This window comes from Saccopteryx bilineata, chromosome 5, assembly GCF_036850765.1.
Source record: "Saccopteryx bilineata isolate mSacBil1 chromosome 5, mSacBil1_pri_phased_curated, whole genome shotgun sequence".
Classification (NCBI taxonomy): Eukaryota; Metazoa; Chordata; class Mammalia; order Chiroptera; family Emballonuridae; genus Saccopteryx; species Saccopteryx bilineata.
The window spans coordinates 117,469,854-117,485,443 of NC_089494.1; the positions used below are offsets into that span (position 1 = coordinate 117,469,854).

Genomic DNA, 15,590 nt, shown 5'->3' on the forward strand with positions numbered 1-15,590 from the left:
AGCCTAACCAGGCAGTGGTGCAGTGAATAGTGTGTTGGACTAGGATGCAGAGGACTCAGGTTTGAAACCTCGAGGTCGCCGGCTTGAGTGCACGCTTATCCAGCTTGAGTCTGGGCTCACCAGCTTGAGTGCAGAGTGGCTGGCTTGAGCGTGGGATTGTAGACATGATCCCATGGTTGCTGGTTTGAGCCCAAAGGTCACTAGCTTGAAGTCCAAGGTCACTGGCTTGAGCAAGGGGTCACTTGCTCTGCTGTAGCCCCCTGGTCAAGGTACATATGAAAAGCAATTGATGAACAACTAAGGTGCCACAATGAAGAATTGATACTTCTCATATCTCTCCCTTCCTGTTTGTCTGTCCCTGTCTCTCTCTGTCTCTATCACACACACACACACACACACACACACACACACACACTAATACAAAAATAAACAGAGCCACCAAATTCTTCTTTTTAAGTTTTATTGATTGATTTTAGAGAGAAAAGAAAAGAGAGAGAGAGAACAAGAGGGAAACCGACTTCTTGTTCCACCCATCCATGCATTCCTGGTGCTCCCACCAAGGACCAAACTGCAAACCCAGGCATTGGGTAGATACTCCAGTCAACGGAACCACCTGGCCAGGGCACCACCGAATTCTAATACACACCGGAACATCAAATTATAAAACTGTTTGCTCACATTATTGCACAATTAACATAAGCTATATTTACTCATAACTACATGCATTTAAATAAAATTAAAACTTTCATGGTTCCTATTATTAGTACATTGTATTGCTGAAAATCTGGAATCATTTGGCAAATATGTTTTTCAACAATAACCAATTATCCAAAGACAGTACTAAGCACCTTAGGTCATTTCATAGCAGTTTCTACCCTAAATGGGTGGTGGTGGTGGTGGTGGTGTGTGTAAATTGATGCTTCTCAGGATGTGTTTTGTTTTGTTTTTTAATGTTAATATTAAGGTATAAATCCCTTCAGGAATTAAGCTGTTTTGCCAGCCTCTTTAAGTAAAATGAGTTGACTGTAGATTTAGGTGTCTGGGTCTATTGCCACCTAGTGTTAAGCTGTTTTCAGTTATTTCAAAGTTGAGCCTAGGGGAGAACGGACGTGCCTCCTCTCATGCCTGCCCAGTGTCCCAAGCCTGCCTCCTTTTCAAAAAGCCTGCCATTGCAAGAATTTCACATCTTTATTTTTTTTTAACATTGCCACTAGCAACCTAACATTCATGTTCAACCTCTTGAAAAGAAACTTGAAGGCCTCGGTCTTCTTCACTGGCTGTATATTGACTTTCAACTGTCTTTGGGCAAGTTATTTCAGCTCTCTGGGCTTCAGCTTTCTCATCTCTTAGGTAGGACTAGTAATTCTACTCCATAGTTTTTCTCTTTGATTAAATGAGTTAATATATTTAAAATGTTTATGACAATAGCTGATATATACAAATACTTAATAAATATTAATTTTTATAAACTTTAAATCATGTTTGAGTCCTTAACGAGACTACAGTGATGAAAATACATCTAAACATTCAATTTTATGATCTGAAGGCAGAAAATTTGGGCTGATTGTTTTGAGAGGTCAGTTCTGGATAAAAAGTCCTTTGTAAATATTTTTACTCAGTCTGTGGCTTATCTTTTCATTCTCTGAACAGTGTCATAAACATAGAGTAAGTTTTAAGTTCACTGTATGTTTTCTCTTATGGATGATGCTCTTGGTGTCACATCTAAGAACTCTGCCTAATAACAGGTGATTTTAGGAGATTTCTTTTTTTTCTAAAAGTTTTTTAGTTTTGTTTTACATTTAGGTCTATAATATCATCTCTCTATATCTATGTATCTATATCTATTTATCTATCAATTTTTTTAGAAATTAAATTTGCCTGACCTGTCGTGCAGTGGATAAAGTGTCAACCTGGTATGCTGAGGTCACTGGTTCAAAACCCCAGGCTTGTCTGGTTAAGGCACGTAAGAGAAGCAACTACTAGGAGTTGCTCCTCTCCACCTTTCTTTCTCTCCTCTCAAATCAATAAACAAACAAACAAAAAATTAAATTTAATGGGGTGACATTGATCACTGAGTACATAGGTTCAGGTGAACAACTCTATAGCATTTGAACTGTTGTGTTGTGTGCTATGATACATTTTGAGTTAATTTTTGTAGGTTTAGGAAAATGGCCAGAGATTAGGATGCTGTCCTGAAACTGGTCGTTGGTGAGGACTTTGGAAGGCCAAGTCCTGTGGGGGCAGAACGCTGTCCCAGCAAGCACTGATAAAACTGTTTAAAGGAAGCAGCTCATCCCTATAGCAATTTTCTGCACACCTGAAAGGTATTAGTTAATCTTCCTTCTCTGCACCTGAATCCATGTTCTGCTAATTTAACCCATGCTCTGCTAATTTTCTTGATGAGTAAAGGAACGAGTAAATATGATGAGGCTGCAGAGATCTGGGCTCTCAGTCCTAGAGGCTGGGAGTCCCCTGTACCCATCTTTTCTCTATGTTGTGTCTTGTGTGTTTTTTCTTAAGTCCTGCAGCACCTTCCTTTTGTGCACACCCAGTGCTGAGCTGGTCTCAGCAGGTGTTTAGTGTTTTCTCTCATCAAAGTCTTTGGCACGTGTTCACTTGTTAATAGGAATCTGTAATAGCATTTTATGTATTTTATCTTCTGAAGCATCTTCTCACGCAGATAGGTACTGTCAAGTACTGGTACCAACCTCCAAATGTAATTTTGAGTAACTTGTAGAACTCTGTTAGCTTCTTGCCTTGGCATTTGCCTTTTAGCAATCGTTCATTAATTGCACCTTCAGCTGAGACAGGTGGAAGGTTTGCAATCCAGTTAAATGGATTTTGAAATGTTTCCTTTGCACTTGTATTAAGGTCCAGAACTGTAGCTTGAGGCTGGAAAATGTGTACCGCAAACTTGAGAGGGTATGGAGATCCTGTTTTAACTTTTGACAGCAGAGAAAGCAGTATGACATTTCTCATATTCACACTCTGTCATCAAAGTGACTTTAGCACCATGTAAATTTCAAATATAAATGGCACTCTGACTCATGTTTCTTAGTTGGATTAATTGACTTAAGTTCATTAGGAACCATCAAATCTGGCCCTAACCAGATAGCTTGATGGTTAGAATTTCGTTCTGAAGCACATAGATGGCCAGTTTGATCTGGTCAGGGCACATACAGAAACAGATGGATGTTTCTATCATCCATTTCCTGTCTCTAAAATAGGAAAAAAAAAATCTGGTCTGGACACACTTCTTCAGCTATCACATTATTACCTTATCATTGGCAAAGAGCTTTCCAAAAGGGCACTTGCAAACTTTAGTTGTAGCCGCCTAAGTTTTTTGGGTCAAAAAATTGTGCTGATACATTTGAAATACTTAGTTCTGGCTGTTAGTTCTTTGAGTTGATAATATTGTGATGTGTGCTTCTTCTGATAATGTCAACATACATTGTATTCCTTTAGCTGAAGTGTCATTGCAAAATAGACACAATGCTTTGCCATCTGGATTGATAAATTATCCAGTCCACTGTGAGCCTAAATTCATTTCCTTTCTTTGACAAGATGGGTATGCACTGGTAATAAAAACATAAAATGCGAAGTATGATCAATACACCTGGCACACAGAGCACCATGCCACAGCTGCAGTACTGCCGTCTGTAGTACAGCAATGAGGACCACATATGGCCTGTCACAACTAAACTCTTGTGGCACAGTACAGCCACCTCAGTCCACTATCATATTAAAGTTAACAAATATTGGATGAAAATGTTTGATGGGAGTTTTTAATACATCTGGATTAACAAGGACACCAGAAACTTGCACTAGAATGGCTCTGGTTGCAACAGAGCGACGCTCCAGAGGGGCACAGCATCGCCCCCTGGTAGGCATGCCAGGTGGATCCTGGTCGGGCACATGGTCTGACTGCCTCCCCATTTCCAACTTCAGTAAAATACAAAAAAACAAACCTACTGTTTTACTTCAAGACACCAAAGTCCCACTTGCATACAAATTGTAAAAATAAGTTTGCCAGTCACTGAACCATGATGAACTATAATTCCAATTGATGATACTATACAAAATGGCAGTAATCCATGCTAGCCTACTAAAAATTAACATCAGGAAAACAATCATATACACATACATGAATGTATTAATACTTGAATTGCCTTTTCACTCTCCATAGTTTAACTTCCAGTTCCAATCCTCTGATGATGAAGTCTAAAGTACCTTTATGGGTTAAATGTGTACTGCCCAACAAAACCATTTAGATGATCAAGCAAGGTTTTATTTTCTTTATTTGGTAACAACAAACACTGCAGTTTAGTACTTAAACCTGCAGTTAATGGTGACCCTTTTACCCAGGCAGAGCCACTAAAGACAGATGAATCTGCAAGACATGTGCACTCCTATACTTCAGCAAGGGCAGGCAAGCCAGAAAGACTGGCTCCCTTTCCTACTGACTTGAACCAACAGCGTTTCTTCTGCAATCTTGCCAACAGTTACATTGCACTGTATCTAGTTAAATACAAAACACAATCAGCACTCATAATAAAGTCACATTTTCCAGAAGTATTATATGTAATACATTCAGAATCACTGATTGCTTTTTCTTGGTCCTTTTTTCCTTGAACGTGTAGGTGTTTTAGCCTTTTGTGTTTCTTCTTTGATGCCAGAGAAGGACTGTTTGAAAACTATCTCATTATCTTCATCATCACTCATTTCAGCCACTTCAGATTTTCGTTTCTCCAAAAACGTTGGTGTACAAACTGGTGTAGGGCCCTGGATTCAACAAGTATAAAATTATAATACATAAATTGGGAACATATGAGGAATAACTTTATTTCTCATCCCCAACTACCCCTCCTCTACTTTGCTGATATAATTGCACGTAATAAATAGCTTCAGTGCTTATCAAACCTAGTATGAGCATTGATAATTAATTGTAATATAATATGCTCCATTATAGGGTATGAGGTAGAAAACTCGAATCTTAACGTTCATAAAAACAGTGGCCTCCTTTCTCCTTCCTGACTCAGTCACTTTGCTTAAGAGGTGAAAACAGGAATAAGAAACTCAATGCTAACTAACTCGTGTTCATAAGCTCACTGTATTTGCTAAGTCACAAGATTAAAACAGAAATTTTAACAAAACTACATTAGCAAAACTGCTTTTCCTCTTTTGAATTATAACACCCAACTCCCAAAATATTGAAGACAATTTTACCTGGCTGTCCACAGTCTTCTCAGGAGTGACTGACACCTTCTTCTTTCGTAGAGCCTTCAATAAATTTTTAAAAACGTTAATATTTATCAGTTCCAGTAGTTTGAATATACTTTTCCACTTATCTTTCTCTAATACCTGGCATGTATTGTAATATAAAGAAAAATTTAGCCCTGGCCGGTTGGCTTAGTGGTAGAGTGTCAGCCTGGATGTCCCACGTTCGATTCCTGGTCAGGGCACATAGGAGAAGCGACCAGTGACCACCTGCTTCTCCACCTCTCCCCCTCTCCCTTACCCTTCCACTCAGTTGGAGCAAGTTGGCCCTGGGTGCTGAGGATGGCTCCATGGCCTCACCTCAGGTGCTAAAATAGCTTGGTTGCCCAGCAATAGAGCAATGGCCCCAGACAGGCAGAGCATCCCTGGGAGTGAACTTGCCGGGTGGATTCCAGTCAGGGCACATGTAGGAGTCTATCTCTCTATCTCTGTTTCTCACTTAAGGAAAAAAAAATATTTCTGTACCTGGCTCTTTGCGGATTTCTGAAGATCAGTGTTTGAAACATGGATTTTTTCCTTTTTATGTAAAATCTTAAGTAAACAAAACAAAAAATTATAAACTGGTAGTATCACATATTTTACATTTTAAACTTACCATTAGATCCTTATACATATTATCAGAGGATTCTTCCTAAACAACAAAGCACTTCAATTTAAAAAGCAAAACCCACAAATGCCGGCAAAGATTGGAAGGGAGATTGCCTGAGGAGCAAGCAGAAGCGACAGAGCCGTAGCCTGAGCTGACCAGGTCCCTAGTCAGTGGCCCAATGCTGAAACAGTCCCTGAGGGCCATGACTGACTGGGACACATGCTCTCCTAACACATCTTGTTAAACACTAGGTTTGGGATTTAAGCAATTAACATCTGGAGCCAGACCATAGGAGGGTAATTCATTCTTCTAATTTCTGGATACGGTTAAAAGACCTAATCACCTTGGGAACAGATGCCATCTCTTACCAATAAATTAGCAGTCTGGAAATAAGCTGAACGGATGGATCTACAGAGCATCACCTATACTGTACTTGCCACATGCTAATGACCTGCATTCTTGTTTTGTAGTAAGACACACACAGATCTTTTTACTGTAGATAAGGGAGAAAAGAGTCAATAAGCAAGGATATGAGAACTGCATGAAAACATGCTAACTCATTTTCATGTAAGCAGACTTGCTATATTCCAACCTTGCTCATTTAATTCAGAGATGATACTTACTGGTAAAAATATGATATGCACTTTAAGATATTTCCAATTTAAAAGAACACTAAACAAAATGTTAACTAGAACAGCATAAAAAGGATGGTTAACTTACATCTTGATGTTTACTGATGACATATAATATCAAACATCATTTAATCCTGGTAATGACAGTTTTTTTTATTCTTTTTTTTAATGATTTATTAGTTAAGGTTTTTTTTTTTTTTTTTTTTTTTTACAGAGGCAGAGATAGACAGGGACAGACAGGAACAGAGAGAGATTAGAAGCATCAATCATCAGTTTCTCGTTGCGCGTTGCGACTTCTTAGTTGTTCATTGATTGCTTTCTCACATGTGCATTGACCGCGGGCCTTCAGCAGACCGAGTAACCCCTGCTGGAGCCAGCGACCTTGGGTCTAAGCTGGTGAGCCCTTTGCTCAAGCCAGATGAGCCCGCGCTCAAGCTGGCGACCTCGGGGTCTCGAACCTGGGTCCTTCCGCATCCCAGTCCGACGCTCTATCCACTGCGCCACCACCTGGTCAGGCTGGTAACGACAGTTTTAATAGCAACTTACAAATAGTTTTGGTTTAATATTTAGCTTGAACAGCAATAACTTAAAAACAGATTATAAGGCCCTGGCCGGTTGGCTCAATTGTAGAGCGTCGACCTGGTGTGCAGAAGTCCCGGGTTCGATTCCCGGCCAGGGCACACAGGAGAAGTGCCCATCTGCTTCTCCACCCCTCCCCTTCTCCTTCCTCTCTGTCTCTCTCTTCCCCTCCCGCAGCGAGGCTCCATTGGAGCAAGGATGGCCTGGGCACTGGGGATGGCTTCTTGGCCTCTGCCCCAGGCGCTAGAGTGGTTCTGGTCACTACAGAGCGATGCCCCGGAGGGGCAGAGCGTCGCCCCCTGGTAGGCGTGCCGGGTGGATCCCTGTCGGGTGCATGCGGGAGTCTGTCTGTCTCTCCCCGTTTCCAGCTTCGGAAAAATACAAAAAAAACCCCCAAAAAACAGATCATGAAAATGTGCAAATCAGCTAATCCTCTCTCGGATTTCCTCTTCTATACAATGGCGATAACTAGGTCTGCTTTGACACACCTTTAAGAAGACCCTACAATGTGACATCTCAGAAACTTGGTCAAGCCCCAGAATGTGGTAAGCATGGGTTAGATCTTCATATATAAAACCACAAAGCCCACCCCCAAGGAAAAACAAAAACCACAAGATATATTTCATGAAGGAATATTTACCAATGAAGGAAAATTATAATCAATTCCTTTCTTAGCTAATCTCTTCCTGAGTAATTTTTCTTTCTTTTTGAATCGCTCCTCCATCCGCAGCTTTTGAAGAAGTGTCCGGTTCTGATTATACCGTTTCACTGCTGGGAATGATGGTTTCTTAAATGGAATATGCCACTCTCTAAAAAGCTCCTCATGTACTTTCTCAGGTGGCATAAAATGACCTACATGTACAAAAGAAAAAAGTTTTCAACCAAGTGGGAGGGAGGCAAAGTGTAGCATTGATCATACACGTGCAGTCCTGATGCCTGTTAGTTCACCTGCTCAGCCCACTTCCTCCTGGCCAGAGCCATGTCTGTAACATGTGAATGAACCCATGACTTCAATCAGGCCGCTGGGATTGTCACAGCAATAGGAACTGGGACAGAGAGGTACTATAGGTAGCTCCATCAGCTGCTTGATCAGACACGTGTGATTGGGAACCCGGAATGGTCACACCCCACCACAAGCACCCAGAAACATAACTCTGCCTCTCAAGGGCACTGGGTACACACAGGGATCTCTGGGAGGTAAAGTCAGTGGCTCTACTTTCTGTAGAACAAACTTCTAACCTGGTGCTGTCATTCCTCTGATCCTTATGGCCTCCCTTGCAGAAGAGCTGCAGCCAATGCCATTCAGACTGATTTTAAAATGTGACTCCTTACCTCTAATGTTATCCCATCTAGAACCCCTTAATGGTTTCCTGCTGTCCTCAGGATATATACACTTTACACTGTCAGTCAGCTCTAGGTGTGCACCTGCTGCCCCCCAACCAGGTTTTCAACCTTCACCCTCTGCCCTGAACCCAGCTCTCTCCTGTTTAACCTTCAGATTCCAATCTAAATGACACTTCATGAGGGAAGTCTTCCATGTCCATTAAAGTAGCTAGCTGCTCTTCCTATGTATTCCTAATGTCACCAATCCCAATTCTGTCTAAGCACAGCAAAGCTCACTCCAGAAGATTTAAAAATTCTAATTAGAACCTGTCTCCAAAACACATTTACTCCTGCACCAATCCCCAAGAGCATCATCCCAGGGGTCAAGTGAGATGTCCAGCAGCTAAGCATCTGTCCTCACACAGCCAGCCACCAGCAGAGGCAATTAGGCAGCACTAGGGTAAAATGAGGGCACGTACACTTCAAAAGTCTTTCACCAAAAAGGTAGTTGTTCATTGTTTCAGCAACAATCTTGGCAACATCTTCAGATTCAAACTCCACGAAGGCATAGCCTTTGCTGTTTCCAGTCTGCAATTAAAATGCCCACCACAAAAATTAGAAAAATCAAACTCCAATGCATCGTTAAAATCCTAAAATGCCACTAATTTAAATAATGTACACTAGCCTCAGGAGCAAATAGCATTATGGCCCCTTTAATTCTACCTTCAATTCAAATAGTTTGGAAACTGTTAAGGGGGAAAAAAGGTCCAAAAAAACCTGAACATGCAACTGATCTCAAGGTATTCCCAGTATTTTGATCACATACAACAAATCTGTTACTGTCCAGCACACCCCATCTCATAAAGGAAACTAGTAGGGTCCTACAGTTCTTCACTCATCATCCACCTCTCATTGGTAGTCATACTGTTCACGTATTAATGATACCCAGAGGATACTATGATGCTTCACAAGAGATGTGGGTAATACAATTCCCATTTTATATGTAAGAGCTGAAAAGAAACTAACCCCTCAATGTCCCCGAACCAATCAATAAAATACTGCATTGACTTTCATAGAAAGACAAATAAACTTGAGTATATTCAAGTAAAAGAACACAGCAGTGATAATGAATATACTAGAATAACATGGATCAAGCTCAAAACAGGTTGTTAAATGAATAAATTAAGTTGCAGAATGACAGAATACCACCATATAACCTATACTGATACATGTAGCAGAGATTTCAAAAACACATACAAGCAATGAAAGAAAAACACTGAATTCATAAACAATAATTTCCTGGGCAAGGAGAGAAAGTGCAGAGAACTGGGGAAAGACCCAGAAGGACCTCAAGTCTTCCTAAAACCTACTTCTGAAAGAACAAAATTCTGAAGCAAGTATGAAACAAAGTTGACATCTGATAAAGGGAAATGGTAGGTATCTAAAAAGTGACTAAATCAGCCTGACCTGTGGTGGCGCAGTGGATAAAGCATCAACCTGGAAACGCTGAGGTTGCTAGTTCAAAACCCTGGGCTTGCCTGGTCAAGGCACATATGGGAGTTGATGCTTTCTGCTCCTCCCCCCTTCTCTCTCTCTCCCCCTCTCTATAATAATAAAAAAAAAAAAAAAAAAAAAAAAAGTGACTAAATCATTTTCTAGTAGACTTCAGGACATTTGAAACAGCTCACCCACATAATAAACAACTATTGCAAATGGAAAAAAGGGGGAAATACAGAGAAAATGTATTATTTTGGTTGGGATAAGGGAGATACCAGGGCATTTAAAAAAAAATTTTTTTTTTTAAGTTAAGAAGGGAAGATAGTGAGGCAGACTCCTGCATGCACCTCAATGGGATCCACCTGGCAACTCTGTTTGGGGCTGATGCTTGAGTATCAAGCTATTTTTTTTAGCACCTGAGGCTGACGCACTGGGACCAACTGAGCTATCCTCAGCGCAGGGGGCCACACTCAAATCAGTTGAGCCACTGGCTGTGAGAGGGGCAAAAGGAGACAGGGGGAGAGAAACAGAGTCACCTCTCCTGTGTGATCTGACTAGGAATAGAACCTGGGATACCCATATGCTGAGCTGACACTCTATCCACTGGGCCACCAGCCAGGGCCTTTTTTATTTTTAATGTTTCATTTTATTTTTTAGAGAGAGGAAGCAGGATAGCAAGAGAGAAAGACAGGAACATCTATATGTTCCTGTACATACCCTGACTGGGGACTGAACTGGCAACCTCTGCACTCCAGGACTATGCTCTAGCCATATGGCCAGGGCTACCAGGGCATTCTAAATGTAAAACCCCATTTAATGTTGAAATGTTCTGGCCCTGCCCGGTTGGCTCAGTGGTAGAGCGTAGGCCTGGCGTGCGGGAGTCCCGGGTTCGATTCCTGGCCAGGGCACACAGGAGAGGCACCTATCTGCTTCTCCACCCCTCCCCTCTCCTTCCTCTCTGTCTCTCTCTCCTCCTCCCGCAGCCAAGGCTCCATTGGAGCAAAGTTGGCCTGGGCTCTGAGGATGGCTCTGTGGCCTCTGCCTCAGGCGCTGGAATGGCTCTGGTTGCAACAGAGCGACGCCCCAGATGGGCGTGCCAGGTGGATCCCATTTGGCGCATGCGGGAGTCTGTCTGACTGCCTCCCCGTTTCCAGCTTCAGGAAAAAAAAAAGAAAAAAAAAGAAATGTTCCTTTGACAAAACTTAAATCCTGCAATTTTAGGACAACTAGCAGATGAAGGCATATCATACCCTATCCTCTGATGTGCCAAAATATAAAATTTAACTTTGATCTGTTATAACTCAAATGGGAAAATGTGGAGAAATTTTTTTTTTTTTTCATTTTTTCTGAAGCTGGAAACAGGTAGAGACAGTCAGACAGACTCCCGCATGCGCGGGATCCACCCGGCACGCCCACCATGGGCGTCTCCATGTTGCGACCAGAGCCACTCTAGCGCCTGAGGCAGAGGCCACAGAGCCATCCCCAGCGCCCGGGCCATCTTTGCTCCAATGGAGCCTTGGCTGCAGGAGGGGAAGAGAGAGACAGAGAGGAAAGCGCGGCGGAGGGGTGGAGAAGCAAATGGGCGCTTCTCCTGTGTGCCCTGGCCGGGAATCGAACCCGGGTCCTCCGCACGCTAGGCCGACGCTCTACCGCTGAGCCAACCAGCCAGGGCTAAAATGTGGAGAAATTGCCATCAAGAAGAATAGAGATTGGCCCCAGCCGGTTGGCTCAGTGGTAGAGCATCCACCCGACATGTGGATGTCCTGGGTTCAATTCTTGGTCAGGGCACACAGGAGAAGCGCCCATCTGCTTCTCTACCCTTCCCCCTCTTTCTATCTCTTCCCCTCCTGCAGCCAAGGCTCCATTGGAGCAAAGTTGGCCCGGGCGCTGAGAATGGCTCTGTGGCCTTTGCCTCAGACACTAGAATAGCTCTGGTTGCAACAGAGCAATGCCTCACATGGGCAGAGCATTGCCCCCTGGTGGGTGTGCTGGGTGGATCCCAGTCAGGTGCATGTGGGAGTCTGTCTCTCTGCCTCCCCACTTCTCACTTTAGAAAAATACAAAAACAAAAGAATAAACAAAACCAAATAACAACAAAAAACAAACAAAAAAGAATACAGGTTCCAACAACAAGATCTCACTATGGTTACAACGAATAACAGTGTACAAGTGTGTTAAGAAAATTAGGTCAACTGTTCCTCTATTAATGCAGCCAACTACACAAACCTTTTTAAATTAGGAAGTAGAGATGATATAACAATAATACAGACACATACAGTGTTTGCTATGTGTATCAGGAATTGTTCTAAGAACCTTACATTCATTACCTCGTTTAATCTTTGAGTAGATACTCCTAAAAGGTTGGTACTATTTTACTCATATTTTACAAATCAAAAAACTAAAGCATGGAGAAGTTATGTAACTTGTGCAAGGTCATACAACTAGTAACCTGTAGAAACCTGGTCTTGCACATTGGCTCCAGTATCCTTATTCTTAACTATTCACTATACACACTTTTGCTATTACAGGGATGCATATAGCAGAGGCCCCTCAATCTGAAGGTTATGTACAACTGACCTAGTAGCCCCAGGACAAATACGACTCATTTACTAAAACTGTCAATTTAATTTGAGGATTTGGGACACCTATTTATTTAGCAGTAAAACAGACCCAGTACTGATTTTGTTTTTGTAGCTGTTTCAGGTTCTAAACTCCCCTGTGTTCTCCTTTCTGGTGTGAAGTCTGATAAGCAATAATATATGAACATACTTTCCAAACTGCTAGGGGTGACGTACTTTTGAAAAATAAAACAAATAACCTACTTCGACATAAAAAAAATCTTACTTTTTTACTTCTGGACAGTCTCAATCTTGTAACAGTGCCAAACTGGGAGAAATATGCTTGGATCTGGGTTTCATAAAGTGCTGGAGGAAGATGGCCCACATAGATTACTCCAGGAGTAAGTTTTTCTTTCTCTTGCTTCTTAAGCTGAAGACATAAAAATCAGGGAAATACATTTTCAATTAAAAAAATAAAATAAATGCATATTGCAACAAACTTGCAAAACCCTAGCTCTCAGTACAAAACGCGATGAAAAAGGACCATTTAATGTCTCACCCGTGAGCATCTCGCACGAAGACAATGGTCAAGCGGATTGTCTTCTCAACCCAGCACCCAGCACAATGTAAGCGCTCACTGACTCTACACAGACTCTGTGATTAAACAAGTCCATTTCTTTTTTTTTTTTTTTTTTTTTTAAGATTTTATTTATTCATTATAGAGAGGGGAGAGAGAGAAGGGGGGAGGATCAGAAAGCATCAACTCCCATATGTGCCTTGACCAGGCAAGCCCAGGGTTTTGAACTGGCAACCTCAGCATTTCCAGGTTGACACTTTATCCACTGCACCACCACAGGTCAGGCCTTTTTTTTCTTTTTTTTTTTCCATTTCTACCACATTATGAAGTCACCTGGCGAGGGAACTCCACGTGAACACACCCTTCGATTTTGTTCGCACCGCCCGACCGAACAATTTGCAGACCCGTTAACCTTCACAATACCGACAAACCTGTTACCGACCATCTCACGATGAAAGATGACTTGAACAAGAACGTTTAAGTTCCCCAAACGTGCAGTTCATGCTAAAAATCAAGGCTGACAACACAGCTTGACGTCAGAGGCCCTATTCAGCAAACGAACTCGACAAATACTGTTTTTTAAGAAAGTCCAAGTCACCGACCGGGCAAACACAGCTCCTGACTCCGACGTCACGGCTGTGGCCCGGGGTTGATGCGCGGTACGCTGGTCCATTCCCACCGCCGGCTCTTCGCTCTCCTCCTGCGTCACGCCCCTAGCGCCACCGGGGGACCCGACCCCAGCCGCCCCATTCCTTCCTGCTCAGCACAAACCGCCCGGTCTCGGGGAGCCTCGGTCTCCAGCTCGGGAGCCAGTGGCCGCCCCAGGAGACAAGTGACGCGCGCCAGGTGCGGACCGCACGGTGTTCCGCTCCGCCCGGGCACTCCCAGGCCCCGCCTGCCCTCTCCCCACCCAGTCGTCCCGCAGGGGGACGCTCACCTTGGTGGCGCGCCGGCGAGCCTGAGCCACCTCCTTGTGGAACTTGGTCTCCTCCTGTGAGTTCAGGGACAGGAGCGGTTTGGCCGGGCCTGCGAAAACCGCCATGCCAGCAGCGTTGCAGCCGGAGATCCACGCGACGACCCCGGAAGTTCGGATTGCGCAGCTCCGCCACAGCGGAAGTGGCGGCGGCAGACGTGCGCGGCGCAGTGCGAGGGCGGGGTGAAGCCTGGGAGAGGCGGGGCTCGGGGCTCAGGGGCGGGGCGGAGACCAGGCTGGGCGGGGCGACTCGGGTGCTCCCTGCTGGTGGGACACCTCTTGTCCTCTCTCTTAGACCTGACACTTGCCTAAAACGGCGGATGGAAACTTGTTCACGCCCACTCTGCGGCTAGCCAATTTAGGTGGTGGGAGGTGGTAAACGGCAAAACAATACCCGGGGTCTTGCTAACTATTCTTTAATTCTTTTCCCTTTTTCCACTTGTTTTGTGAACCCTTATTGTGTGTCCCTGTTCTGCCTCCCTTTAGGGAACTTCCAGGCTTGGGGAAGGGTTAGGTAAAGGACGTTTGAGGATGGGATTGCTGCTGTGGAGATATATAAGGGCGCCATGGGGAAAAGGCACATTGGTGACTAAGGAGGACCTCCCTGAGGAGGTTGGAATTTGAGCTGAGACCTGAGGGTTGTAAGAAGCCGCATGTGAAGACCTGGCAGCCCCCGTGCAGGCAGACAGGAGAACAGCCCATGCAGTGTCCTTAGGGCTGGGAAGAAGGAACTGTCCGTGTGGCTGCAGCTCAGTCAAGGGACTGAAGCCAGGGGGGAAGGCTGAAGCTCCAGGGCTCTGCACGTCAACGTTTAAGGCTTGGGGTTTATTGTAAATGAAAAAGGATGTGAGGGTTTAAAGCAAGGCTGTGGCTGTTGATGCCTTTCAAACACTATTCCAGCAAGGGTGGAGAGTGGACTGGGAGACTCAGCGAGAGGAAGGGTGCAGGAATAGTCCAAGCAGAGCTTGGTCTTGGGGGATGATGGCAGCTGGTGTTCTGGAACTAGTGAGGGCCAAATTTGGCTGGTGCCCCAGTGTATGTGTGGGAAGACTGGAGGTAAGTCTGTAAGGTAGAGTGGCATGGGAGGGATTGTACAGTTAGAGCCAGCCTGCTTCCTCTGGGAAGCACTTGCCTCCCATGCCTGCCTTTGCCTTCTTCACCCCAGTCTCCCTCAGCTCAGCTCACCCCTCACTCCTCACCCCTCAGGACTTGCCTTCTATGACTGTAGCTGGGTCAGCTCTTTCTAGTAAAAGTTTTCTTACAACTGTGTGTTGTTTTTTTGTGTGTGTGTGTGTTTTTTGTAGTTTTCTGAAGCTGGAAACGGGGAGAGACAGTCAGACTCCCGCATGCGCTCCACCGGGATCCACCCGGCACGCCCACCAGGGGGCGACGCTCTGCCCACCAGGAGGCGATGCTCTGCCCCTCCGGGGCGTCGCTCTGTCCCGACCAGAGCCACTCCAGCGCCTGGGGCAGAGGCCAAGGAGCCATTCCCAGCGACCGGGCCATCTTTGCTCCAATGGAGCCTCGCTGTGGGAGGGGAAGAGACAGACAGAGAGGGAGGAGAGGGGGAGGGGTGGAGAAGCAG

At 44.2% G+C, this 15,590-nt stretch overlaps 1 protein-coding gene across 1 annotated transcript; it reads right to left on the reverse strand.

Moving 5' to 3' along the window:
* Nucleotides 1–4,280: 4,280 nt before the first annotated feature.
* NIFK (nucleolar protein interacting with the FHA domain of MKI67) lies at nt 4,281–14,133 on the reverse strand. Its single transcript, XM_066280700.1, has 7 exons — nt 13,970–14,133; nt 12,742–12,885; nt 8,880–8,988; nt 7,718–7,929; nt 5,743–5,808; nt 5,227–5,280; nt 4,281–4,782 (listed from the first exon to the last, which is right to left on the reverse strand). Exons 1-7 carry the CDS (start codon nt 14,072–14,074, stop codon nt 4,597–4,599), a joined length of 876 nt encoding a protein of 291 aa, XP_066136797.1. The 5' UTR covers nt 14,075–14,133; the 3' UTR covers nt 4,281–4,596.
* Between the last annotated feature and the right edge of the window lie 1,457 nt (nt 14,134–15,590).

Bases quoted from the DNA above. Each gene is read 5' to 3' on its own strand.
- NIFK (XM_066280700.1), bottom strand. From the start codon at position 14,074: ATGGCGGTTTTCGCAGGCCCGGCCAAACCGCTCCTGTCCCTGAACTCA. The intron at 12,886-13,969 runs GTGAGCGTCCCC...TTATGTCTTCAG, and splicing joins CTCGCCGGCGCGCCACCAAG to CTTAAGAAGCAAGAGAAAGA. The intron at 5,809-7,717 runs GTAAATATTCCT...TGTTTACTTAAG, and splicing joins ATTATAATTTTCCTTCATTG to ATTTTACATAAAAAGGAAAA.